The sequence below is a fragment of the Sturnus vulgaris genome, chromosome 10, assembly GCF_052056855.1.
Source record: "Sturnus vulgaris isolate bStuVul1 chromosome 10, bStuVul1.hap1, whole genome shotgun sequence".
Lineage (NCBI taxonomy): Eukaryota > Metazoa > Chordata > Aves > Passeriformes > Sturnidae > Sturnus > Sturnus vulgaris.
In genome coordinates, this window is record NC_142252.1 from 10,701,348 (window position 1) to 10,726,765 (window position 25,418).

General features: G+C 38.7%; 1 protein-coding gene across 1 annotated transcript; it reads left to right on the forward strand.

The window, feature by feature from the left end:
* Positions 1-441: 441 nt before the first annotated feature.
* On the forward strand, positions 442-25,418 carry GRK7 (G protein-coupled receptor kinase 7). The gene is made up of 4 exons (XM_014877924.2): positions 442-3,306; positions 4,036-4,473; positions 17,972-18,243; positions 22,315-25,418. The coding sequence occupies exons 1-4, from the start codon at positions 2,704-2,706 to the stop codon at positions 22,655-22,657; spliced, it is 1,656 nt and encodes a 551-aa protein (XP_014733410.1). The 5' UTR covers positions 442-2,703; the 3' UTR covers positions 22,658-25,418.

Genomic DNA, 25,418 nt, shown 5'->3' on the forward strand with positions numbered 1-25,418 from the left:
CTTTGGTTTATAGGTGAATATGGAAAGTACTAAACCCTGCTTTTAGCTCATGTCATGTGCAAGGCAAGAGTAGCTGAGAATTACAGTTGTGGAAGGGTTTTTCCAGTATCAGCCCAAAGGGGTGTTGACACAAATGAGGTTTTAGGAAAGTTAATGTTGAAATCAAAGCAGCTGATATTTTTGTGTATCTATTTGAATATTATAAGTGTCTTGTTGACCAGTAATTGAGGTTCATCTAAAACATAAGGTAATGAATTTTAAGTCCTGCATATTTTCTCTGTGATTTAGAGATTACCCTAAGTCCCTAAGTTCTATGAGCTTTACACCAGAGAACTTCTCCAAATCATACCCTGACATGCCTGATTAGCATGGTTGTTAGTACATCCCTGTGTTCAGTTCTGTAATTGTTCACCTCTTGTACATGCAAAATAAATAATTTTGCTTCTCACCCAAATGTACTATTTGTGAGCAGGTAACACTACCTTAAATAGCACTTATCAACTACTAGATTAATGCTGATCTACTTGTCACCAGTGTTTAAAAAACACTGAGCAGATTTGCGTAAGTCAGCAAGCAAATCTCAAAAGTGACTGGAGTAATGAGTATATGTTGAGTGATCATATTGTTTGATTTTGCTTTTCATGAAATTATTTTAGAGAAAATGTAGGTTCCATAGAAAATGGGAAAGATTCTAATTAATTGAGTAGAATGGTCTTTGGAGCTGTAAATGTGTCTGTCTTAGGCAGGTGCCATAAACATTAGGTATTTTCTTGATTTGCTTAGGCAAATAGCTGGTGTAAGCTTGAGTTCAGCCTTAGGTCCCCAGCTACCAGCCATTTGTCCTGCTGCTCTTTGAGCTGTTGTGGATATTCTGGCCAAACATAAAAATGACCGTGCTGAATTTCAGGAAATTAAAAGTTTTATTTAAAAAAAAACAAAACAAAAGCAAAGCTTTATTACCTTCTTTCATGCCCTTCTCTACCCAGGGTATTATAGGAATGTGTTTCTGTAGGCCCCATTTTCAGGGCAGCCACCAGCAGAATGCCCCATTTCTCTCGTTGGCTCTTTGCAGTGTTGCCCACGCTGTTGGCTGCTCTGTTGAGCCCTTTATGTAACCTTGTCCTGCCCTGTGCTTGCTGTCACCTGGCAGCACTGGCCAGGCTTTCAAGTGTCTGCCTTAAAATTCCCCGTTCTCGTGCACACACAGCAGTTTGCAATGGCTGGCCCTCTCCATCACTCCTGAAGAACACACCTCCTAGGGAATTTTGTAGAGGGCAAGCATGAGTTTTATGTCAAATGGATTCAATGTGGGCAGAATTAAGCATGTAAAAACAAAATACTGCATGGTTGTAGAGTGGCAAAAAGCAGCCAAGAAGGGCTTAACACTTACTATAGGGAGTCTGAAAGATGCCTAGTATTACTCTTGATGTTTAGTTTTTGTGATTCAGCTCTTCAGCTTGCTCTAAGATTATGAAGTAAGAAAAAAGAAACTTGACCTTGACCTCAAGGGTACAGCTTGACCCCAGTGTTACTTCTTTTCTTGTTCTCTCATAATACCTTCCTTATACTTAAGTAAAGTTTTAACAGCCAAATCACCTGACCCCACAGCAGAAGGGGGCTTAGCCTACTGAGTGCCACACAATTTTTATTCTTCTGAAGGGAAAAATATGCCTTCTGGTATGCAGCCAGCAAGTGAAGTCAGGTGGAATTTGCCTTCACTTGATTATAATCAGCTTTGTCCCTTTGTTGATGTCACCTCAGCTATATGCTAGTTGCCACCTTCTCGTCACTTTCTGTCATAAAGCTCAGCAGGGAAAATAAACTGAGGCCAAAACAACATATGGAAGTGTCTTGACAAGATTTGGCTGTTCATTTGAAGTGTTTCTCTTTTTTCTGTGGGTAGGAGATGAAGTCAGAGCTGTGTTGTTTCGTAGATAAGGATCACTATTTTTAGACCAGCGACAGTTCTTAGCCTCTGCATGTAATCTGCTCAGACAGAGCCACGCGAGGCAGTGGGGTTTGCATGAACTGTCTGTGGGGCTCAGTCACTGATGTTGAGTATAACTTGGGTTTTGGAGGTGTGAATGCTCAAAGCACTGAATTGTGTGGTAATTTAAAGTTCTCATGTTCGTCTGTGTAAAGATCTTTTAGGCATGGCAGATTTGTGATAAAAGCTTTTCATAAAACCAGTTGTTGGTCTGCTGATGTTTGATGCCAACTGGGGGAGATCCTGCTGTGCTGCTGACTGTAGCTGAAGTGCTCCTGAGTTGGAGAGTGCATGTATTGCAGCCAGAAATGTCTGCACATTCCCAGCAGCCAGGGACAGTGCATGTAGAGGGAATCTTGGTACATTTAAAGGTTATCAGGGCCCATTCTGAAAAACACCAGCTGAACCACGTGCGTTTGGTACTGCCAGTGGGAAGGTTTGCCTAGGATGTCATCCCTCAGCTATACATAGCAAACTCAAAGCTTCTTACAGAGAAACCTCTTACCAGTCACTTTCCACAAATGGTGCCTATACCTAAAGGTACTTAGAGAAAATCCTTGAGAGGTATTTAATGCAAAAGCAGTTAGTCTCTGGTGTTTTTCAGAAGCCCTCACACACCACTAGCAGGGAGAAGTGCAGTGCAGCTACAGCACAGCTCCTGGGCCAGTTACTCATTTTGTCTGAACCAGGCTCTGCCACCCCAAGGGCTTGCCAAGATGTGTGACCTGGGGGGGCTTGACAACCTGATTGCCAACACTGCCTACCTCCAGGCAAGGAAGAGTGGAGATGGAGACACCAAAGAAATGCAAAAGAGGCGTAAGAGCCTCTCGCTGCCCAAGATTGATGAGTGCAAAGAGCATAGAGAGTCCGTTGCTGGTGATTATGATAACATCTGTGAACAGCAGCCCATTGGCAAGAGATTCTTCAGAGACTTCTTAGAGACAGTGCCAGAATATTTGGTAGCTAGGGACTTCCTGGATGAGGTGTCGAACTGGGAGTTGGCAGATGACAATCTCAAGAACAGTACCTTGGAGAATATTGTCACCAATTTTCTTAAGGAAGGCGCCAAAAACTATCTGTCTTACATGAGCTCTGACTTGGTCAGCAAATGCAAAGAAGCTACTGCAAAAGACTACGAGAACATCATGCAGCTGGCCAAGGAGGAAACCAAAGTCTTCTTTAAAGACAAGCCCTTCCAGGATTTTCAGAACAGCCCCTTCTATGACAAATTCATCCAATGGAAAGTGTTTGAGAAGCAACCAGTAACTGAGAAATACTTCTCTGAGTTCCGAGTGCTGGGCAAAGGTGGCTTTGGAGAGGTAAGAGCTTGTACTTTTAAGGATGTGAATCATCTCTCCCCTTTCAAGACTAGCAGGTGGGTTTGCAAAGAGCAGTGGATTAAGCCATTGCATGAAGATTTGTAAAATGTTCCCCTTCAGATTGCCCATTTTCCAGAAATCAGGCTGGGTTATATACTGTGTTAGTAAAAAGCTACTTTAATGCTTTTATATTCCTTATCTATGCTAGTAAAAAAGCAGGCTTCTTTACAAAATCTTACATTTATGTTCATGTAGTTAACAATTAGTCTGTTCCTTGACATCATCTTACGCTCTGCTATCTCACACACTCCCAGATAATTCCTAGCTGCAGTCTAGGGAAAAGCACACATCAGGATCTGTTCCCAAACTACAGTATGGAGGTTTTTTTGAGAGTCAAGAGAGTTTAACTGTAGAGGTGCAATCTGCATATGCTGCTTATTCTCATGATTACAGATTTTTGTTCTTGTTTCTTTTATTTGCTAATGCATGTCTACTAGTGGCATCCTCAATAACTTTGCCTCAGAGCCACCATATACTACTGGTCCAGAACAGAACTGATTGTGTGCTTGTTTTTTCCTTGTTTTCTGTGCTAATATTCTCATCATAGAAGTTAGCATCAGCAGCTACTAATAGGCATCAGTGATTCCCCAGTTCCTGCTGTTACTACCCTTGATATTCCAGTCTCTATGTAAAATTCCTTCGTTACCTTTCCATGTGCATCTTCTCTAGGTTTGTGCCATCCAGGTCAAAAATACTGGCAAGATGTATGCCTGCAAGAAACTGGATAAGAAAAGGTTGAAAAAGAAAAGTGGAGAGAAGATGGCACTGCTGGAGAAAGAGATCCTGGAGAAGGTCAACAGCCCTTTCATAGTCACACTAGCTTATGCCTACGAGACCAAAACCCATCTGTGTCTTGTTATGAGCCTCATGAATGGAGGGGATCTGAAGTATCACATCTACAATGTGGGAGAAAGGGGTTTGGAAATGAAAAGGATCATCTTTTACTCAGCTCAGATCACCTGTGGGATTCTGCATCTCCATTCCATCAACATTTTGTACCGCGATATGAAACCAGAGAATGTCCTCCTGGATGATAATGGGAATTGCAGACTGTCTGATCTTGGATTGGCAGTGAAAGTCAGAGAGGGAAAAAGCATCACACAGAGGGTGAGTACAAATTCTTTGAATTTGGGCAGTGGGAAGTGAAGCCATTCTATTTCTAAATGCCTTATTAGTCCAAGACTTAATTCCCCGGAATTGATTCTTTGCTAAAGACCTAATGTTGTCATTTCATTATGAGAGACAGGTCATAAGAAGATTTGATTTATTAACTCCTTAGCTGCTGCATGTGGTAAAATAACGTATTTTGCAGAATCTACTTGACTTTTCTCTCTTAAGATAAGCTCTTGAACCTCTGACTTTAGAGAGGCAGATGCTTTGTGCCTTACGGAATACTGCATAGTCAGGGATTTAACCAATTGTTTAATGAGCAGCAGTCAAAGATATGACTCCTCTGTATTCCACTTTTGCTCTTAGGAGAATACAATTTCTTACACATTACTCTTAAGTGATGCTACTGGTTGTATTGCAGGTGTGTGTGGTGCTGCATAGTAAATGATTTCCAACCTTCCTTCCCCTCACAAATTAATTCCTGGAAAAGTTAGCAGACTTGATGGTTTATAAATGTCCATACCTGTCAACATGTGTAGGAAGAAAAAGAAAGATAACCAGCTGGATTTTGTGTGAATTAGATTGTGCAGCACTTCAACTGTGCCTGTGGCCATCCCAAACTAACGTGGATTTGTAATACTGTCAGGAGATTTACACAAGAAATATGTATTCAGGTAGCTTAACTGTGAAAAAGACATATTTCTCTCAAGGTATCTGGAACTTAAAGATGTGTATAATGAGAGAATGTGTCTGAAATATGCTAAGAATAGGAAGAAATGGAAGCAACATTATAAACTGGTCTATGTTAAACTCCCCAAGTTCACATTAGAAATTCAGTAAAAGAGAAGATCTGCTAATGGCCTGCTACATTATATATTTGAGTGCACATCTTCAGATGTTGTTAAATTCAGTAATTTTGAAGGATCTTATCTTTACTTTTCCTGGCAATTGAAGTTTGTACGATGAGTGATTTTAGTTCTCACTGAAAGAAAATGTGGGAATTCCTCTATGTATAGATAGTAAGTAATTTTGAAATTAAACCATGTGGTATTTTGAATACAAAAATACAATTTCTGTGGATGCTAAGGCAGGTTTCTCAGTAGAGCTTATGAGAATGAGAATGTTGTTTTGTTTGTAAACGTGGCATTTTCATCGTGAACCCAAAGGTATAAACCTTACTGTGCTTTGCAAGCTAGAGGGGCATGCACTTACTGTGATTAGAACAAATAGTTTTGTCAAAGGGCAGTTTTTCTTCCTTGTAAATATATGAGGTTTGGCAGAAGGAAAAAAACCTCTAAATTAAAGAGTGTATTTAGCAATATGTAACCACTTCTGTTGATATTAGGGTAGAATCTCAAAGCTATATTGGACAAGGTGGTTGGTTGGTTGTTCCTCCTCATCTTCTATAACAGCCATCAAATTGTTAGTGCCTTTTCTTTTGTTGTTTTTAGAAGCTCTATTCACCATTATATGGGTGATTTCATTAGAGCAAAAACTGCAATGAATAATGTACTACATGATCGTAAAGTGTTGTAAGGAATTTCAGTTAAATGCAGTTTTATTCATACATTACATTGAAATAGGAGATAGAAGAAAAATACTTTTTTTTTATTTTTGTGTATCATAACTATAAATGAGTTAACAATTCCCGTATTTTTTTGCATTTCTGAAAAACAGTCATATTTGAAAGCTTCTAAAAAATGTTATACGAGAGCTGGATATTATTATTATTTATAGGCATGTTGTACACAGGCCGACCTAAGAACACATTTACAAAACTTACATTAAGCTTCATCATGTAGTCCTGTAATAAAAGAAAAATGGTGCTGTGGAATTAATTTGTCTACTAATCATAGTTACATTCTGACTTAAAATTGTCTGAAAATTTACATCATAACATGCTTTTTGTGTATGACTACCAAATTGTTACCACTTAACCAAACCTATACAAATCACTTTTTCATTTTTCACCCAAAGGAACGTAATCCAAGGCAGGTTCATCAAATGAAATTTAATCAGTTGCACCATTTTGTGGACACAGTTTTATAACAGCATTTTTATAAGCTAAGGCAGAATATAGTCTTTCCAGCCAAATCTGTATTGTGCTGGTATCTAAGTGTCTAATATCTTAAAGCTGTTTCTGTATTTTGGATGATGGTTTGAACTGACAATTTAATGCTTACAATTTTCAGTCACTAATTCAGGGATATTGCTACTGATCTATAGTATATAATATATGGATTCATCTATGTATTCATTTCATTAAAGATTGCAAAAAATACACTATTTTGATGAATTCTGAAAGTTTTGTGCACTCTCATAGCTGTACAAGCCATTAAAGATGAAATTTGTTGTGCTTTCAAAGCAGAAAAGAATTTCTGTCCTCTCATGTATCCTCATAAATGCACATCACCCATACATCAGCTGGAGGATCCATTAATCCCTTTTGTAAATCTTATTAGGTGATTAGGTTATCACATGGCACAAGTATTAAGCTTGTTAATGAGTTCCCGTTTTAGACATTTTCCAAGTTTTCCTTGAGAATTTCTACAAAATAGGCATGTTTATGTACTGTTCATCAGCCAAATAAATGTTCTTCGTGAATAGAAAAGTTTTTGAATTTAAGATGGATGACTTCAACGTGGTCTTAGTAAAAAAAAAGTGTGTCTATGCTTCAGAAAAAGCATTGTACAACTGATGACGCCATGCTTATGTAATTGAAGAAGTAGCCTTGGTATCCTTTAAGTACTGCCATTACATACACTCCTTTTGAAAGCACTTGTGTGCTCCATACCAATGGCTTATAACTATTAAAAATACCTTGTTTTCAGAAACAGTGCTCCTTACAAAAATCTTGAAAGAATTGGATACCCAGCCTTAGTTTTCTCCCTCTCTTTTCAATTGCTAAAGCAGCAAGGAGAAACATCCAGCTTTCTGTGTGAATGTACTTTGAACTTATACAGTAGTTGTAATTAATTGAAACAGTAATAATTACACGATTTTGAAAACTTTAATTTCTCTAAGTGCACTGATTTGCCTTTGTGAAGTGCCAGCTGGCCCTAGAATGGAGAAATCACCAAAAAAATTCAAACACACAAGTTTGAATAATAACAGTCTTGAAAATAAAAGTAGAAAACAGTTGAAAACTCCTTACAATGTCATTTTCCTTCATTAAACATACATGGATTATATAGGATCTTATGATAGATACATGCACCTGTGCAGTCTACCAAGAAATGTGTCTGTGCACATTTACTCAGTCAGAGCTTTTACTGACATCGCTGGAAACAGAAACAAACTCTTACCTAATGGTAATAAAACTATTCAGTACTTTAAATGTCATTATGACTTCCTGTAAACGTGCCTGTTGCATCTGATCTGATGTGTTGATCAGACCCTGCAGGAAGTAGTTTGTATCTTAAAATTATGTCTTTTTAAATGTTGTTATTTTCTCTGTCTTACATAATTGAAGTAGACAACAAGGAGAAACTGAAAGCCTGCAAAGATGGCTTTTACACGGGCAAAGTGTTTTGTCTGGTTATGTACACACCAGATTGATTCTAGCACTAGGAGTTTTTTGCATATGACAGAAATGAGGAGCTTCCATCCCAAGTTAATTCCATTTTTCCAGAAGTGTATTTGCTGTTTATTTAGGGAGGAATTTTCTGTCCTTACTGGGTATGGGTTTTGTGAAAAGCAACTGTTGCATGTAAATTGTGAAGAATTTGTGCAGATGCATGTGAGCCAGAGAGCTTAAATATTGACATAATAACTGTGAAAAATAACATAAACATATTTTTGTAGTATTTATAAAAGTGCATTCATATCTTCAGAGGTTTCAGGCTTCTTCACAGTTTTCCTGTGCTATGTTTTATATATTTGAAGGACATCATAATATTTTTATAGGAAAAACATGTTTTGGTTAAAATCTTACTCAAAATGTCCTTTTGCCCTCCTGTATGTTTGTTTATTATAAGATTCTATTTCTTAGGAAAACACAAGGAAATCTATTTAGATGTTCCTGAAACTTGCAGTTTAATTTCAAGGCAGCTGAAAAGCAGGAGGAGGGTTTAGACTTGTGAAATAATAATTCAGCTATTCTACAGTTGACCTTTGTTCATTATCACATGGCATTCTTATTGGATAAGATTCTGTAAAAATTTCTCTTCCTTTGCACTTTGAAAAATGACAGCTCTTCATTTGCTCAGAATTAGAGGAACTGCTGTTTTGCTTATATATTTTGAAGTATGACATGTAAAATTGATTGTTTTTAGTAGCAGAACTTTGTTCTTAAATTTTTTGATAATCACAGCCATTATGAGGTGTGTCATCATGCCAGGTGTTTCAGATGTTTTTTAATCTCTGAAATGTCCTTTACAGAATACAGCCTTACCCACAAAAGTCTGTGGGGCCAGTTGGGATCCATGCAAGGGAGCAGGCAGAAGTGCTCACCGAGTCACTTCCCATCATGACTTTCCCAGCAGTCCCAGGAAACCAAGGAGGTCCTAGTTGGCTGCATGTTACCAAATGTGATATTAATCCACAGGAAGGGCTGGAAGGAGGATCCAGGAAACTACCAGCCTGTCAGCCTGCCCTTGGTACCAGAGGAGGTCATGGAGTACATCAGCCTGAGTGGGGTCATGCAGCACATACAGGACAACCAGAGCATCAGGCCCAGCCAGCGTGGGATTAGGAAAGGCAGGTCCTGCTTGACCAGCCTCATCTCCTTCCATGGCAGGGTGACCTGCTCTGTGGATGAGGAGATGGCTGTGGATGTGTCTGTCTGGACTGTAGGACAGCCTGTCACTGTTTCCCACAGCATCTCCTGGAGAACCCAGCTGCTCATGGCCTGCACAGGTGCTCTCTTTGCTGGGTGAAAAGGGGCTGGATGGCCGGGCCCAGAGAGTGGGGAATGGAATTTCAGCCAGCTGGCACCTGGTCACTCCTGGGTCCCCAGAGCTCAGTCCTGGGGCCAGCCCTGTTTTGTGTCTTCACTGATGATCTGCACAAGGGGATCAAGTGCACTCTCAGTGAGTTTGCAGACAGCGCCAAGTTGGGTTGAATGTGGATCTGCTGGAGGGCAGGAAGGCTCTGCAGAGGGATGTGGACAGGCTGGATTGATGGGCTGATGGCAGTTCTGCAAGGTTCAGTAAGGCAAAGCAGCAGGTCCTGCAGCTGGGTCATAAAAACCCCCTGCAGACTACAGGCTTGGGGAAGAGTGGCTGGAAAGCTGCCCGGTGGGAAAAGGGGGTTATGTGTCAACAGCTGGCTGAACATGAGCCAATGTGTGCCCAGGTGGGCAAGAAAGCCAATGCCATCCTGGCCTGTGGCCAGCAGGACCAGGACAGTGACTGTTCCCCTGTGCTCAGCACTGGTGAGGCTGCACCTTGGGTTTCTCACTCCCAGAAAGACATTGAGGTGTTGGAGTGTGTCCAGAGAGAGGCAGTGGAGCTGGGAAGGGTCTGGAGCACAAGTCAGGTGAGGAGCAGCTGAAGGAACTGGAGAAAGGAGGCTCAGGGTGACCTCACTGTTTTCTACAACTCCCTGACAGGAGGTTGTAGTGAAGTGGGGATTGGACTTTCCTCCCAAGTAACAAGTGATAGGACAAGAGGAAATGACCTCAAGTTATGCTGGGGATATTTAGATTGGATGTTAGGGAAAGTTTCTTCCCCAGAAGGGTTGTCAAGCCCTGGAACAGACTGCCCAGGGAAGTGGTGGAGTCCCATCCCTGGAGGCATTTAAGAGCCTTGTAGATGTGGGGTTTGAGGATGTGGTTTAGTGGTGGGCTTGGTAGTGCTGGATTAATAGTTGGGCTCAATGATCTTAGAATTCTTTCCAATCTAATTATATGAATGCCATGATAATGAGACTGAAGGAACAAAAATTATTTTTTGGGACCATTCTGCTTCCTGCAATTTTGGATATGGCAAAAAGGATACTGTGGTCATCTCAAATTAAGAGAATGCAATATGTCCCATGAAATACTTTTCCTACACACAGTGTGCCATCCATTTTTTCTGACAGGGAATGACATTGGAGCCCTTTATGGTGTAGCACAATGTCTTGGCATGACTTTTATCATTGTTCCTCATTCAGCTTAATCTGACAGTTAATAAATGCTAGAGCATTTTTTATAAAACGTGTACATGCTGGAATGATCCCTTGGGTAAATCATCCAATGGGCCATGCACTGACTCATCGTAGTCAAAGATGTTTTCATTTCATTGGATAAGAAATGCAACATTTGGCTGACACTGTATTTCTTTGGACTTTTTATTTGACAGCTTTGACCAGAAGCAGTATTGCAGAAACAGTAAGCTATGAAATGGTGAGGAATGTAGCACTTCTGTTCTTCTGGGACCACATGTGACATTCCACTTGCTGCCATGAGTAGTTTCAGTTAACAGACATGCAATTAGTTTTTTTAGGAAGACAAAGTAAAATCCTGGAATTGCAGGCACATGCAAGTGAACACTTGGTTTTGCATATTATTTAAGTTTAAAATCTGCTAGTAAAAGGTAGCAGGTGGGTGGTTCTTAAGAAGGATATTGGAGTGTAGTTAAGCTGCAGGACACTCTTGCCAAAGGTCTTGTAGGCTCTACAAATTTATCTAGGTTCAGGGGGAGAGTTGACAATTGATGGAAAAAAGTTTTGTCGAGAGAAACCGTTTCTGTCTCTGGAAGCCCGTGCACTGCAAATAGTTGGGAGTCTAGGAAAGTACAGAGAAATCTCAGTGTACACACCAGGCTCTTATTTCCCTATAGATTCATTTGTTTGAATGTAATTCACAGACAGTGAACTGGCCATATGGACCATTGGTCTGATGCAGCCAGTACCCATCTCGTTGGATTTGCATTTTAAAGAACGGTACCTCCAAAATTAGTCATAATCCTGGAAGATAAGGTGGATGAAATCCTGTGGATTTCAGTGACCAGCAGTAACTCTCCAGGCCTCACTGGCTTAACCTGCAGTGGCTGTACCTACAGTGGAGGGCCCCTGCCCTTCCCAGGGCAGCCTGCAGTCCTGTCCCCTCAGTTGCAGTGGCACAGAACACAGAGTTCTCTGTGACACCTCCTTTTTGAGGAAGCAGTCTATGCATGGTGCCATGAGACAGTATTTGCACTTGTTATGAAGAGCTTCATAAAATACAGAGAGAGCTAAGTAGATGGAGAGTTTTCTCCCTTATTAACACTATTTATGTAATAGTCTGTGGTCATTAAATAATGAAACCACAAATATCTCTGAAGTACTATTATTTCTACATTACGGATGGAAAATGATCAGGAGAAATGTAAAAGGAAATTAAAGAGAAAATCATGTTACAGGAAGGCTAGAGAATCCTTGTAATTCCTGAGTTCTAATTGTGTGCTTATGACTCTCTACCAAGTGTTCTGTTTGTCCTAAATGCTCCATCCTATAATGTCTGATTGCTTCTCTGTCTGTGAACGCCTTCTGATGTCTTCTGATGACACTTCACTGAGGTGGGAGTGGTAGCAGGATCTCTCTAGTCGGGATCTGAGGCAAAGGTTTATGTGTGATCATGCAGGAAGAAAGCAGGGAGCTGCTCTAGAATTCAAAGTTAAAATTGGTGTCCAGTTACTGGATTGTCCTTTCTCAAGCCCTTTATCCCTTTGACTTCCATACAGCATGAATCTAAACTGAAACCATGTTGTAGCTGTGTCTCTTTCTCTTCCCAAGGAGGAGCACACAGGCAGCAGTCCCTACTGCACAGAGTGGCTTTCTCTTGTTGTACAACTTCCTTCATTTCAGTGATTACTGATGGCTAAGCTTTTAAAAGATTAAAAACCAATGCTGGATTTTTTTTATTATTCCAGTTAGTGACTTTGAACCCAGGGCCATTTCTTCTTTTTTTCTAACACAGCAAAAACCTGTTTTGTCCCTTTTGTGCTTTTGCCTGTTTGGGCTTTTTTTAAAGCGCACACCTTTCCCTATGAAAATTATCTTCTTAAATGAAAATCAAAAAAAGTTGGGTCTTGATTCTTACATAAGCATGTGGGATTCAGTAGCTCCTAAGTTCCAATCTTCTCCCACTACTCTGAAGAGTCCTCCTTGTGTTCTGCAGAATCAGTAGCCCAGCAATTCATTGGAAGGTTCCTTCCTCTGCTAAGCATTAACAATATGCCAGAATCTTTATTCTATGTGACTTCCCAGGTGCCTTTTGCCTTATTTAATTTTATCTTCTTAAAAAAAATAGTCGCCTATTAATTGGGCCAGCTGGTTTCTTCTTACTGTATGAACGTGTGGTGCAATTCTGTGTAACTCATTTAAATTACACTCTGTTCCTCCTCACAGCGACTCTTGGGAGAAGAATTAAGATGGTGAAGTGAGTGACAGAGGCAGATCAGTGTTGTTCTCCACATCTAGGGCCTGTTAGCTTGTGTGCAGGGAAGAGATTTCTGTGGTCTGTTCCTGCATTCCTGCAGGGTCTATTAAGGCCATTGCTGAAGGAGTGGAGGAACAGCTGGACAAGAGAACAAAGCAGGCAGTGGCACCCCTTGGAGGAAGGAAGGACTGAGCCCCAGGAAACAGCTGATAGAGCTAAACTCAGCTTGTTTTTTTTCCTCTGTTCAACAGTTCTTGTGCCATGGCAAACAAAAGATAGACATTCTGATTTGCTTTACTGTTTGGTTTATTATATCAATGGAGTTTGTTTTGCAGAGATCTGTGGGAAAAGGTAGCAAGTTCTAAATCCCGTTTCTCCCCATTTGCTGTTCGTGTGCTGCTGAGAGCTGCAGAGTTGTGTCTCTTTGTCACCTGCACCTGCTGAAGCTGGCACAGGGGCGGTGCTGCAGGGGCTGTCCCCTGTCGGGACAGTGGTCACTGCCGTGTGTGAGGAGCTGCTGCACTGCGGGCCTGGTTCTGCTGTGCCGAGTGCCCTGGACCGCGCTGCCATCTCAGGGCACTTAGTGCTTCTCGGGATCACATCTTGAATTACTAAAAGATCATCATTATGTGACCTTTGAAAAATTTATGCAGGATCGCATTTCACAAAAGAAACATTTATATACTTTCAGATGAGTCATTTCTACTATGCCCTGTCGAATCATACTCAAAGCAATAATTCCACTCAACAGAACTTCTTTGCTAATGTAGCCAAGGGCAGCATTTGGCCATTCCATTTTAGAGGATTACTGAAAAATTTTCTTTTGGGTTGTTCTCAAGATAGTGAAATAAAGGGAAAGTAGATCTGTGAACCCTTTTCAAAAGTAAAATTTAAATTAAACTTTAATTGACTGAAATTTAATGACTATTTTTATAATTCAAGCAGCATATGCAAGTAAGGCATCCTGCTTATCAAAAAAGACAATATTAGATGGAGACCAAGCGAAAAATAGCTAGTGTTGTACTGGCTACACTTCAAAAAGTTCTGTGCCTCTACAATGGCATAAAATTTCTGTCTCTAGTAAAAAGTTGGGATAATATAACATTCTTTGTCTTCTTTGTGATATTTTTATTTATTGTGTCCTGTTAGATGTTTCTTGGTTAGTGAAGGTGTAATATGTTTGTAAGATCACTTCATTAGTTAACACATATGTTCAAATGGTTCCTTGTGTTACCAGGAATTATATAAGAAAGAAGAGAATAATGTGCTTGGTTTCAGTCAAAACCCAGTGAACATCCTCGTGGTGTAGAGTTGACAACAAAGGAATTAAATTTGGGTATGGGTTTTTTATTTTCTCTGTTTCTATTAAAAGAGTGAAATTTATCCATGTAAAGTAAGATCAAGTAAGAAAAAGTGGGTTTCAGTTAATATACAGCTTGTAAATTTACTTATAAGTTGTACTGAATTAAAACATCTGCAAAATCATACAAACCTAGTGATTTTTTGTATGATAGACATATCAGTCAGTATCCCATACTTAGAGATATCCATTCTGAGGCATGGTCAGATAATTCTAACTGAATTAAATATTCAATACCAGCCTGTGGGAAATAGACCCCTTAAAAAAATAATGCTTTTCTCTTTTGTGGTAGCTTTTAATTTCCTTGCTCTCTGTTTTTTTTTTTTTTTTCATTTTTGCACTAGAATGTCGTTTACAGCATACTTATTTACTTCATAGCCTGCCAAGAGTAATTTAATTCACCTTTGCTTTGGGAATCAGTGGATAAGTTTTCCACCTAATACCTTATTTTTTGCTGCTCAGATTTCACTTCTAGTGGGAGTTGTACAGTTTAAAAACTCCCTTCACAAAACTTCTGTTTTACCTCCTTAGATAGACCTCTCCTGAGGTTACTGAGGTTGCCTTTCCTGTTGCTGTAGGATCACTTTTCCTGGAAAGATGATCTGATTTTTACATCTTGTTCTCCACAATGATTAGTGTAGAGATGTTAGGTATTGCCCTCTCTCCAATGCTGCCTACTCTCCAAAGGTAGAATTAAATCTTCATTGGAAAGCTCTGTGTTCTTTCAGGTGCTGAATAATTCCTTTTTGGTGTTCTCTAATACAGCAAATGCTAAAGGCTTTAGCATCTTTCTTCCCAAATGATTTTGCCAAAACTACACATATAGAGAAATAGGTAGAAAAGACTAAAATTTAAGCTCTTTTCTTCCTTCCTTCAAATTCCTGTTTTGATAAAAATGGAGGTTTTATGTATTTCTCCCCCCTTATTGTTTTTCTTCCCCCTTAAAAATCTCTGTTCCCTACTTGTGAAATGTGTTTGCTTCTGCTGTAAAATTGTCATGTTTTAGTGGATTATAAGTCTCAAATCTTATGAGATTAGGTTTAGATTCCTGCTTCTTAGCTCGTTCCTTGAATAGAAGGAAGGCTTCAGGGTTGGGAGAGATTTGTTTATTTAGATTCAAGTTTGGATTAAATTCTATGAGAAAACCAGCTCTCATGAAATTCTGAATTGAAATGGTTTGGCATATCAGAAGAATGGTATGGTTCTAGACTTCCTCAGATGGAGCTGGATCAACTTAGTAACAACTCAAGATTTCACTGCTACTAATTTAGAACACTGAAGTTCAGCTCTTGTTTACATTTAAGCTCATCCACAGCCTGTCACTTCAGTCTGAAGGGAGGCTGTTGTAGGTCCATTCTGTTTTCTATTAAGTTGTGATCGTGCTGTCTTTTTGATCTGTGGTGATGGCCTTGCTTTCTCTGTTCTGGAGAAACACTAGCACCATGTCAAAGCTTGGTGTCCTTCCAGATGGTGTGTCCTGCTGGAGGTATGTTGAAAATGCCCATAGAAGAGACTGAAGTTACTTGGCAACTACTTCTTTTGAAAAAACAACTGTGGAAGAGAAAGCACAAGCAGAAGGAAAGAGGCAGTCTGAAAGGAGCTGCCTTGAGACAATCTGTGACAGTTGATTTCTGACTTTTCCATGTCAGGTATATCCAGGCTCTGTATGATGATGCTAAGTTGCAGCAAAGTAATTCCTTATCAGAAAGACCATATTGTACTGTCAGGGCACATTTTGATGATAATGTGACTCAATAGTTCTCCAAGGCATTAGTGCCCCATCTTCATCTCAGTAAAAATAAGTATGTTTATTGCTTCCCAGAAGGAGAAAAAAAAAGAAAAGAAAAAGAATTCCAGAAACCTATTTAGAGCTGTGTTTACTAATCCACAGTGAGCTCTGTGTGCAAGCTGTTGTATCAAAATTTCATTACTACTTTCAACCTCTCCTCTCCCTTCCAGGTTTTTCTGAGGCCAGATGGATCTGGGGTCTGTGGTCCATGTTTGAGCATTTGTCCCCTTCCCTGAACACAGCAGTAATCATACCTAAAAATTTAATGCTGTCAGGGTATCTCTCAATATTTTTAGTTAGAGAAACTCATTGTAAGCAGTACAAATTGCCTGTGGGATGGTGTGAGCAGCTGCTCCTCTGTACTTCTATGGCTTTAGTGAGGGAGGCAATTGTTCACTTTTAACCTTTCTCTTTGCTTTCAACCTGACTGATATTTTTGTTCTTCTCGTCTTATTGCTGGTTTTCAACCATATGGAGGATTTTGCTCTATAACCTTAAAAGTTAAAAAAAAATTACATAGAGAGAAAATAAAGTGAATTTAATTTTCTGTTAGGCTTATGTTTTAATTGATGATAAAATGTTCCCTCTTGCACACATTGTTTACAGTAGAGACATTATATATCATAATGTGGAGTGACACAAGATGAAGTTTATGGAGAGACCTGACTTGGAGGTACTGTGCCTAAATTTTCAAAAATCAGAGGGGTTATCCAAGACCATAAAATCAAATTCATCTATTGAGCTGTGCTTTTTAGAAATACAATTTGTCCAAACGAGCTTAGTGTTACCTTTTTCTAACTGTTTTGCTTTGGAGTGAACCTCTCACTGATTGGATTCTGATAGCAGTAATAATGATTGTCTTGAGTAAATTTTAGTGGGATTTTGCACAGACACAGTTTTTTATTTTAAATTGTTATACTGGTAATACATCAGTCCCACTGTTTAAAGTAGATGAGAGAGGTTCAAGCAACTTCTGAGATGCTTTTCACTGTTAGCTGCATCTGGTAAATCCATAATATAGAGCATGAGACACAGCAGTAAACATGGGTTCAGCTGAGGAAATGCTGTTTCCATTGAAATCCCACGTCCTCAGTCATGTAACAGCACAGCAGAGAGCACAAAGAGCTGATCCCTTCACTTCCCTCCCAGGTGAATCACCTCCCTGGGGACAGAGGCTGCAGGAGCTCTTTCAAACACAGCAGCCTGTCTGCCAAGGGGAAAGTGGCAAACCTGGGCTGGGAGGAAAGCAGGCAGATGCCCCTCAGAGTGGCCATTTCTTCTCTCAGAGAAAGGGCCATTAGTCCTGTGAATAGTCTTTATTCAGGCATCTTTTCATAGTCAGAAAGTTTGAATTTGTTCTTTCACCCAAATATGTGTAGGTCATGAATTATAATTTTCATAGGTTTAGTTTCATGTAGTGGTTTTTAAGAGTTTTTCTTGGCCCTTGGTGATAGAACATTTATCCAAAAGAAACCAAGAGGGAGGTGGCTGAGAACTTCCTCATTGCAGTTCAGCTACTGGCTTGATGAGAATTTTCTCCCTGGCAGCAGAGCCCTGTGTTGGACCAGTTATAACCATTGCACAGGGTGGGAATCAGTGATTGTTTTGCCTGATTTTTGTATTTTTAAAAATCTTTTCAAATTGATTACTGCTTGTGTTTACACAACAAAACTAAGAATATCTTCAACCAAAAAAAGAATATAATGGAGGAAGAAAGCAAGCTAGCCATGAATTTTAAAATAAATCACTTTTAGGTAGAAATTGCACTGACATTTCACCTTTGAAAAGCATATTTAAGACAGTTTTCCTATGTGCCAAGATGTTTAAAGAGAGATATGGTCCATGTGCTAAAAAAGTTATACTTTACTGTTTCTTGATTAAAAAAAGGTCAGAGTTTCTAGATACAAAATATATCAGTAGAATTACTAATATTTTGGAAGTATTTCAGACTAGTCTGTTTAATTGTATGCATTTCACTACTGACATTGTGTGTTTGCAATAGGCTGGGACCAATGGTTACATGGCTCCAGAAATCCTGAAGGAAGAGGACTACAGCTATCCCGTGGACTGGTTTGCTATGGGGTGTTCTATTTATGAGATGGTTGCTGGGCGAACACCATTCAAGGATTTCAAAGAAAAGGTGGATAAGGATGAGGTTAAAAGAAGAACTCTGGAAGATGAGGTGAAATTTGAACATGCCGGCTTTACAGAAGAAGCAAAAGATATTTGCAAGCTGTTTTTGGCTAAGAAAAAGGAGAACCGTTTAGGAAGCAGGTATGGCTTCTCAATCCCAGTACAAGAGAGATTAAAGCTGCAAACAATATAGTTATTTTACTTACTGCAAAAAATGGGTTAGATCTTCACTTTCTACAGAGTAATGAATTTTCCATTTCACTTCTAGGAAGAAAGAGGTGGAAATTTTTGAAGATAATATGGAAATAAGGAATGTTGTTGCAATAGTGTTATCATCTGTCCTCACTCCAGGTGACTCATAGGAGTTGCCTTCTTGTAATTTTCTGTGTTAGACTCTACATAGTTTTGGGCAAAGGAGTCAAAAGGGTTTTTCTTACCCGTTCTTTCCTAAGGATAAACAAGTGGATACCTGCATCCCTGCTAGTGCACACTGAATGCAGAGTATTAGGCTGTATTGCTTACTGGAATGATGTGGGCAGAAATCCAAATCTGCAATGTGGATTCTCTTCCCTGCAGATATCTAATTTGCAAGGCTGCGTCTTTGGCTTCTTACTGAAGAGACCTTAACCCCTCTGCTTTGCTCAAGTGCTTTAAAAAATCCTGTAGAACTTCTGGTCACTCTGACTCATCCCACAAATTCCTATAAAGCCTATTCCTATTTGGCACAAATTCCTATAAAACAAAACATTTCTGGGCACTTCAGAGGTGGCACTGGGTTGATGAAGACTGGTAGATATATCCATGACTTAGCAGTTTCAAAGAGCTGTTCAATAAAAAGAGAATTGCAAAGCTAAGCCTTGTAATATTTAACTTGTAATAGCTCTGATCCCTCTGATATATGCGTGTGTGTGTGTAAATAATTTAGTGCATTTCTAATTAGACAGATTGCAGATCTACATTTGCAATATAAAATTAAAGAAATATAATAAAAATGTAAAAAATTAGTAGGAAAGCAGTAATACCTATCTTTAGAATACACCGTGATTTGAATCATTTGTGAATACAAAGATATGTATCAGGTGCTTTTCCAGTCTAAAGGTGGGATAGACAAAGGATCTCATTGAAAATGCATATATAGTCTCCTAAACTTATATTTCATAACAACGTGGAACAGCTTTTAAAAATGTTAGGCAAACATTTGTCTGAAATAATTAACTCTAATGAAAGATAATAGATCATTAATACACTTATCTTAATATTCTGCTGCTAAATGAAGACAGCTACTCCTGTGCCTGATGAATTTTCTCAGCAACTGTGCAAGGCAGGAGAAAAAAGTTATTTTCAGAAGCACGTTGAGTATGTTTAATGCAAAATCTCTATTATTTTACTATGTTTTAAAAGCTTATTTTAAAAGTAAATTTAACACAAAAACTTTCAGAGCACTCTAACTTAATGTCAGCATACTTTGCAGACATTTGGACTTACACCACTTTGTGAAGTAAACAAATTTAAGAGGAGGGGAAAATGAAATTTAGAAATTGAGAGTGACTTGGTTTAGTTCATTCAGCAAGTCTGAAACAAAACCAGCAACAGATTATTCACTTACTGTAAACACATTGCCTTTTCCAGGGGAATAGTTTACAATCTTTCTGTCTGCTTTTTGTTCCATAACTCCTCAGCAAAATGAGAAATGTACACAGAAAGGTTCCTGCACATAGTATTTTTAATTTTCTGCTGTTTAAGATATCCTTCCTCTGATGTGCCATACTTAGAGAAGCCAAACAATAGGATGTATACCCTGAGCATGATACAGAATAAAAGCCTGCACCTCCTAAACAGGGTGATGCTATTCAGGACAGAGGTGTGTTATGTAAAGATTAGCACTGTAATTCTCCTAAGGACAACAAGAGCTTGGGTTATCCGCGGCAGTGCCTGTTGCATAAGTTAAAGCTGCTCAAAGACAGCTTTATTTTGTACACCTGACCTTTTAAAACATTCCACTCTTCTACTGAAGATGTGATTTCACTAGCTAACTCAAGAAAGATGTAACCCCTTTTCTCTACTCAGCCTTTCTGAGATTGGTATCTCAAATCCTGAACCTGTAAAGTGATTTTTAATTTTTTTTTAATGGAAGAATACAAAATTGACCAACTTCATGTGAGTTCATTTATTCTTCCTGTTTAAGTTAAATGCATAAAAATGCAGTTCACAGAGGATGAGCTCAAGTTCATCTCCAGCTAGTTGGAAGATGCCTCAGTTCCAGTAGATGGCATTCATGTAGCTTTACATTTTTTAACTTTTTATGGTTTCAGGATGAGGAACACTGCAGCAATCCATTTTGGAGCCTCTCTAGTGCTTTTTGGTTTATGTTACAGAAAGGAAAAGCAAAAGAAAGGGAAATTTTCGCGAGTGCATCTGCCCAGTCAGCACTACTGGCTCACCAGTGTCCCAGGACACCAGTTAATTTGAACAGCAGCTGAAATCCATTTCAGGCTAACAATGAATGTAAATAAATCATGTCAGGCTGCTCAAGTACTTGGTTATCACTGGCTAGGTAAGGTAGGATATGATTTTGCAAGCCTATGGATATGCAGAAGTCAAATCCTTAATCTCGATGGCAGCATCCATCGTTCTTCATGTTGTGGCATCGTGCTCATTCCTGCTGGTGTACAATGGGTAGTAGCTGGTAGTGGCTTGCTCAGAACTGGGCAGAGGTGCAAAGTCACAATTTTCTAGCAAGGGGGTGAATAGATCAGCTGGTGGTTTCATCTCTGCTGTGCCCAGGGAGCACCAAGGCAGGCCAGAAGCAGGCAGGACAGCACAAGGAACAGGCAGTAGTGCCAAGCTGAATGAACTGCTCTGCATGCATGGAAATTAAGATTTTTTTAAAAATTAAGATTTTTCCATAATCACACTGCTTCTATATGGTACTTCTGCATATTTGCAAAGGTAAAAAGACTTTCCAAAGGTTTGCATTACATTTTATTCATAGAATATTGTCTAGAAATACATGAGGGCTTACACTTTGCTAAGCTTGATTTTGTAAGGAGGTTGGAAAAGAAAAAAGCAATGTGTTAGGAACTACAAGGGAACAAAGAATGCATAGGTGTGGAAAAGACACTGCTCCTCTCTGCTTCTCCCTGCTCCTCCTTTCTCTAGAATTCCAAATTCAGACTTTGCATGCTTTGGCACTAGAGGCACAGTTCAAAAGCTGTGGTCTTTGGTCATGCTTCAACAAGCACACAGTTGAGGCTCAGATGATTTTATCACCAGAAAATATTCTACAAGTCTCTCTCTAGGTCTACAGTGAAACAATTCACTAGTTCTTTTACAGCTGAAGGTCTCCCTGAGGTCTGAAGTTTTTTTTTTCATAAGATTTATTTAACTTAGGCATTTACAATGATTTAGTCCTTTCTGGGTTTTATTATTGGGTTTTAACTATATTAATAAAGGATTATGTTTGTGACAGTGGCACACATACTTTTGTTAATGTCATAATCTGTGAATCTCTTGCCTGAAACGTCTTTGTTAATTTATAAGAGTAGTAACTGAATGAACAGTCACTATAAGTGGGAGTGTTTATTTGAGTGACATAACTGAGTTTTAGGATATGAATGTGTAGATGCTTTGAATTAAGATAAAATGAGAATTGTCATTTGTCACCAGCTTCCTATTCAGACTATTGCTGCTCACTCAGTCTGTAGATGTATTAACCCAAAATACTCCATTCTAGAATTTAATACATATTCTTACCCTATAGCACAGATAGATTTTCTTATCCTATAGGTACGGAGCCAATCACTAAACTTCCCTTGTGGGACAGTAAATCCAGTATTCCCCCTCCTCACCCTGCTGTAGGTTCAGTTCTGGTGGAAGTGTAGCTTTGGAGGGGGTATCCCAGATGCAGCACTGCAGCTCCTGTGTGGCACCTGGCCTGGCCTGATGTACCCTGAGAGGTGCAGGAATGAGGAATGGATCAGAATGTTTCCAGCTTCTCAGCTGATGTTGTACAATGCAGCGTTCCTGGGTTAGGAAAAAAGGAATTGTGCTGCATTAGATAGATAGATAGATAGATAGATAGATAGATAGATAGATAGATAGATAGATAGATGTATATATATATATGAAGTACTTTCATGTACAAAACACAGATACCCCTATATTTCTCTGAGAGCAAAACACACTGATGAACAAACTTTTGCTTTATTGCAGGAGCCAAGATGATGACCCAAGAAAACACAGCTTCTTCAAAACAATAAATTTCCACAGGTTAGAGGCAAACCTTATTGATCCTCCATTTGTGCCAGATCCATCAGTTGTCTATGCCAAAGATATTGCAGACATTGCTGACTTCTCTGAAATACGAGGAATTGAGTTTGATGACAAAGACAAGAAATTCTTCAAAAAGTTTGCGACAGGTGCTGTCCCTATACCGTGGCAGGAAGAAGTCATTGAAACGGGACTGTTTGATGAACTCAACGATCCCAACAGAGTCGTTTCTGGAGGTTATGCAAACGGAGGGGAAGCTAAGTCAGGAGTTTGTTTGTTGTTGTAATTATATCATTACCAAAAAGAGTAGAAACCACCTCAGAACTTTCCACATTCTGACTCTGTTTCAGAAACTCAGTGCACCTGTTTGAGAAGAGCCAGCCAGTATAATGTGACATTGACAGGCTATGTAGGGCCACCAGCTGAATAGACTGTATTATTTTCCTTTGCGCTAAGAAAGGAAATATTTTTGTGTTATTGGAGATGTATCAAATGAAGAACTGTATTTCTCCAGGAAGCTTAGAATAGAAATCCTGAAATACAAAAATCAATTATAGAGTGAAGAGACAACAGTTTTTGACAATGACTGATTACTGTTTTGAACACAGTGATTCATTGGTTTTCTTTCTTTTTTCTTGTTAGTTCTACTAACATTTCCTCTTTGTTCTACAGTTTTCAGGAAGGATTTTTTAATTTTCAAGTAATCTCAGTAATTGGAGCTCATATACCCTGTCAAACTTGGAATCTTACTGGTTAGCCAGTGTGTCTGTTAAATTCTGTTAGTTTTTGGGTGGTTTATTGTAATATGTTCGAATTCTCCTAAGATATAAAGTAAGCTCTACATATCACTTGGAAATAAGAACAACAGGATCAAACTCTTTGCAAAAGTGATTTTAATGGAGTGAAGATAAGATTGCACCAATTTAATGGAATAAAGTATTTATTTATTATTATTAAGTGTATTCTTATAAGTGATAATACTGTATACAAAGAAGATGTATTTATAAGTAAATACACATTCTTTTTGACAATTTTAAACTTATACCTGAAAATTTTTCTGTATTTTGGTGTTAAATTAAGCTACAGATAGACCAAAACAATTTGTAATTTACAAGTGTAATATAGATTTTAATTCAAGTTGCAAAATGCATTATACTGTTAAGTGCTGTAATGGTGCAAAAGGCTATGTGTGCAAATGGAAACTGTCTTCAAATGTTTATTGATTCTTATGCAAATTTTGAAGTGTTTTTATTTTTCAATTTTATGACAACCTAAATTGAATTACTTGGGATTATTGGTATGAATACTTGCTAGTGGTGAAGTGTATTACTCATGAGATGCCTCCTGCTGATTTTCTGTGATAAGAAAACAGGCAGTTGTTCTTTGCACAACTTTTAAAACTGATCCTGTACATGCTGGTCACTGTCATCTCTCCAGCCATAATTGGATTCCATTGATTAAAGTGGAAGTGGAAACTACTTCATTCCTTGGAGTCCTAGAGGCTGCAAATGCCCCATTTTCTGTTTTTCATACAGCAAACCTCCTACTGAACTCAAGCACTTCTTTTAACTAGACACTGGGATTTACTCACACGTCTTAGAGGAGGAAAAGCTGTAGATACAATGTCTGCTGTACTCAGGTCTGTCATGTGCAGCACAGAGCATTGGTGTTGATTTAGAACCTAATAGCACATCCCAAACTCTTAAGTTTTAAATACTGTAAGTCTTTTAGTCACAGCTAAGCAATACATTGGTAATACTTTGTGTTGTTCTGAGTAGAAAAAGAATTGCTCTTTTTTCCTTCTAAATTTGCTTTTCTGGTGCTTTATATACTTAATATTCAAGTGAAAAATCAAGAACAGTGTTACTTAGGATTAGTGGGTAATTCTGTTCATGAATTATGAGCATAAAATTATCTGCCTTTTGAATGGAGACTTTCTGTCAAATAATTTAAAACAATATAACCTGAGTTCTGACTTGGTCTTTTAATTGAGAAGGATGATCCTGAAAGATGGTGAAAAGCAGAGGAAGTTGAGAGAAGAGTGATGTCCTGGCATGGATTTACAAGAGTGCTTCCACTATTGATATCCATTGATTTATTTCTCATTCCTCCCACCTGCAGAAAGGTCTCACAGTGGTAGTGAACATACTAGGCTAGTGTATTTAAGAAACCAAGACAGAAAACTTTATTATTATATGCATTTAAAAAAAAGCCACAAAAGACAAAGTGACACAAAAACCACAACCACTACCTGATTACAGCTAGGAGAGATCTGTTCTAGTGGCATCAAACTTTTGTCCCGAATTGATATACCTCAAATCCATAGACATGTTGTTTCAAAAATCCTCCAGAACCATAAAGCAGTACTCTGAAACGGCCATAGGTTTTCCACTGTATAACTGAGTTTTAAGTTGCCATTTGGAAAGAGGTTATGTATCAGCTGAAACAGAATTTAATGTCCTTTTAGAGTCATATATCCCCAGTGTAAAGGGTGCTGTAAGGCTGCATTTTTCAAAATATGTTGCAATACTGAGATCTCTGAATTCAGGACACCATGTGTGCATAACACGGGGTTATTTAGTTTTAGAAATGTTGTGGTGTCAGTAATCCTGGCAGGATGTGCATCAGCGAGATCCATAATGTTAAGTGTTTCATTAATCATTCAGAGTAACACATCAGAAGTCTGATAATGCACAGTTTGGCACAGTGTATGTCAGAGAAGAATGTGTTAGTTTGAAATATTAATTTTAATTTTCTAAAACTCTCTTTTTGCAACATGGACAACTTCTATTTGCACCATGGAGAGGAAGCAGGACAAAGATTATTTCTGTATTCCTGTTAGCACTTTTAGTGAGTCTTTAAAAAATTATTTTCAACTTTTTTTAAGGAATCTGTGAAATATTGGTTCTTTTCTTCTTCCTGCCACTGTAAAGTTCCCTGTAAAACTTTCAGGAGTAAAGTTATTTTAACAACCGGCTTCACCTTAACAAAAAGCCAGAAATCCCCAAAGATTTACACATTCAATAAATTGTCTTACTGCAACCAAA

Bases quoted from the DNA above. Each gene is read 5' to 3' on its own strand.
- GRK7 (XM_014877924.2), top strand. From the start codon at position 2,704: ATGTGTGACCTGGGGGGGCTTGACAACCTGATTGCCAACACTGCCTAC. The intron at 3,307-4,035 runs GTAAGAGCTTGT...CATCTTCTCTAG, and splicing joins GCAAAGGTGGCTTTGGAGAG to GTTTGTGCCATCCAGGTCAA. The intron at 18,244-22,314 runs GTATGGCTTCTC...GCTTTATTGCAG, and splicing joins GAGAACCGTTTAGGAAGCAG to GAGCCAAGATGATGACCCAA.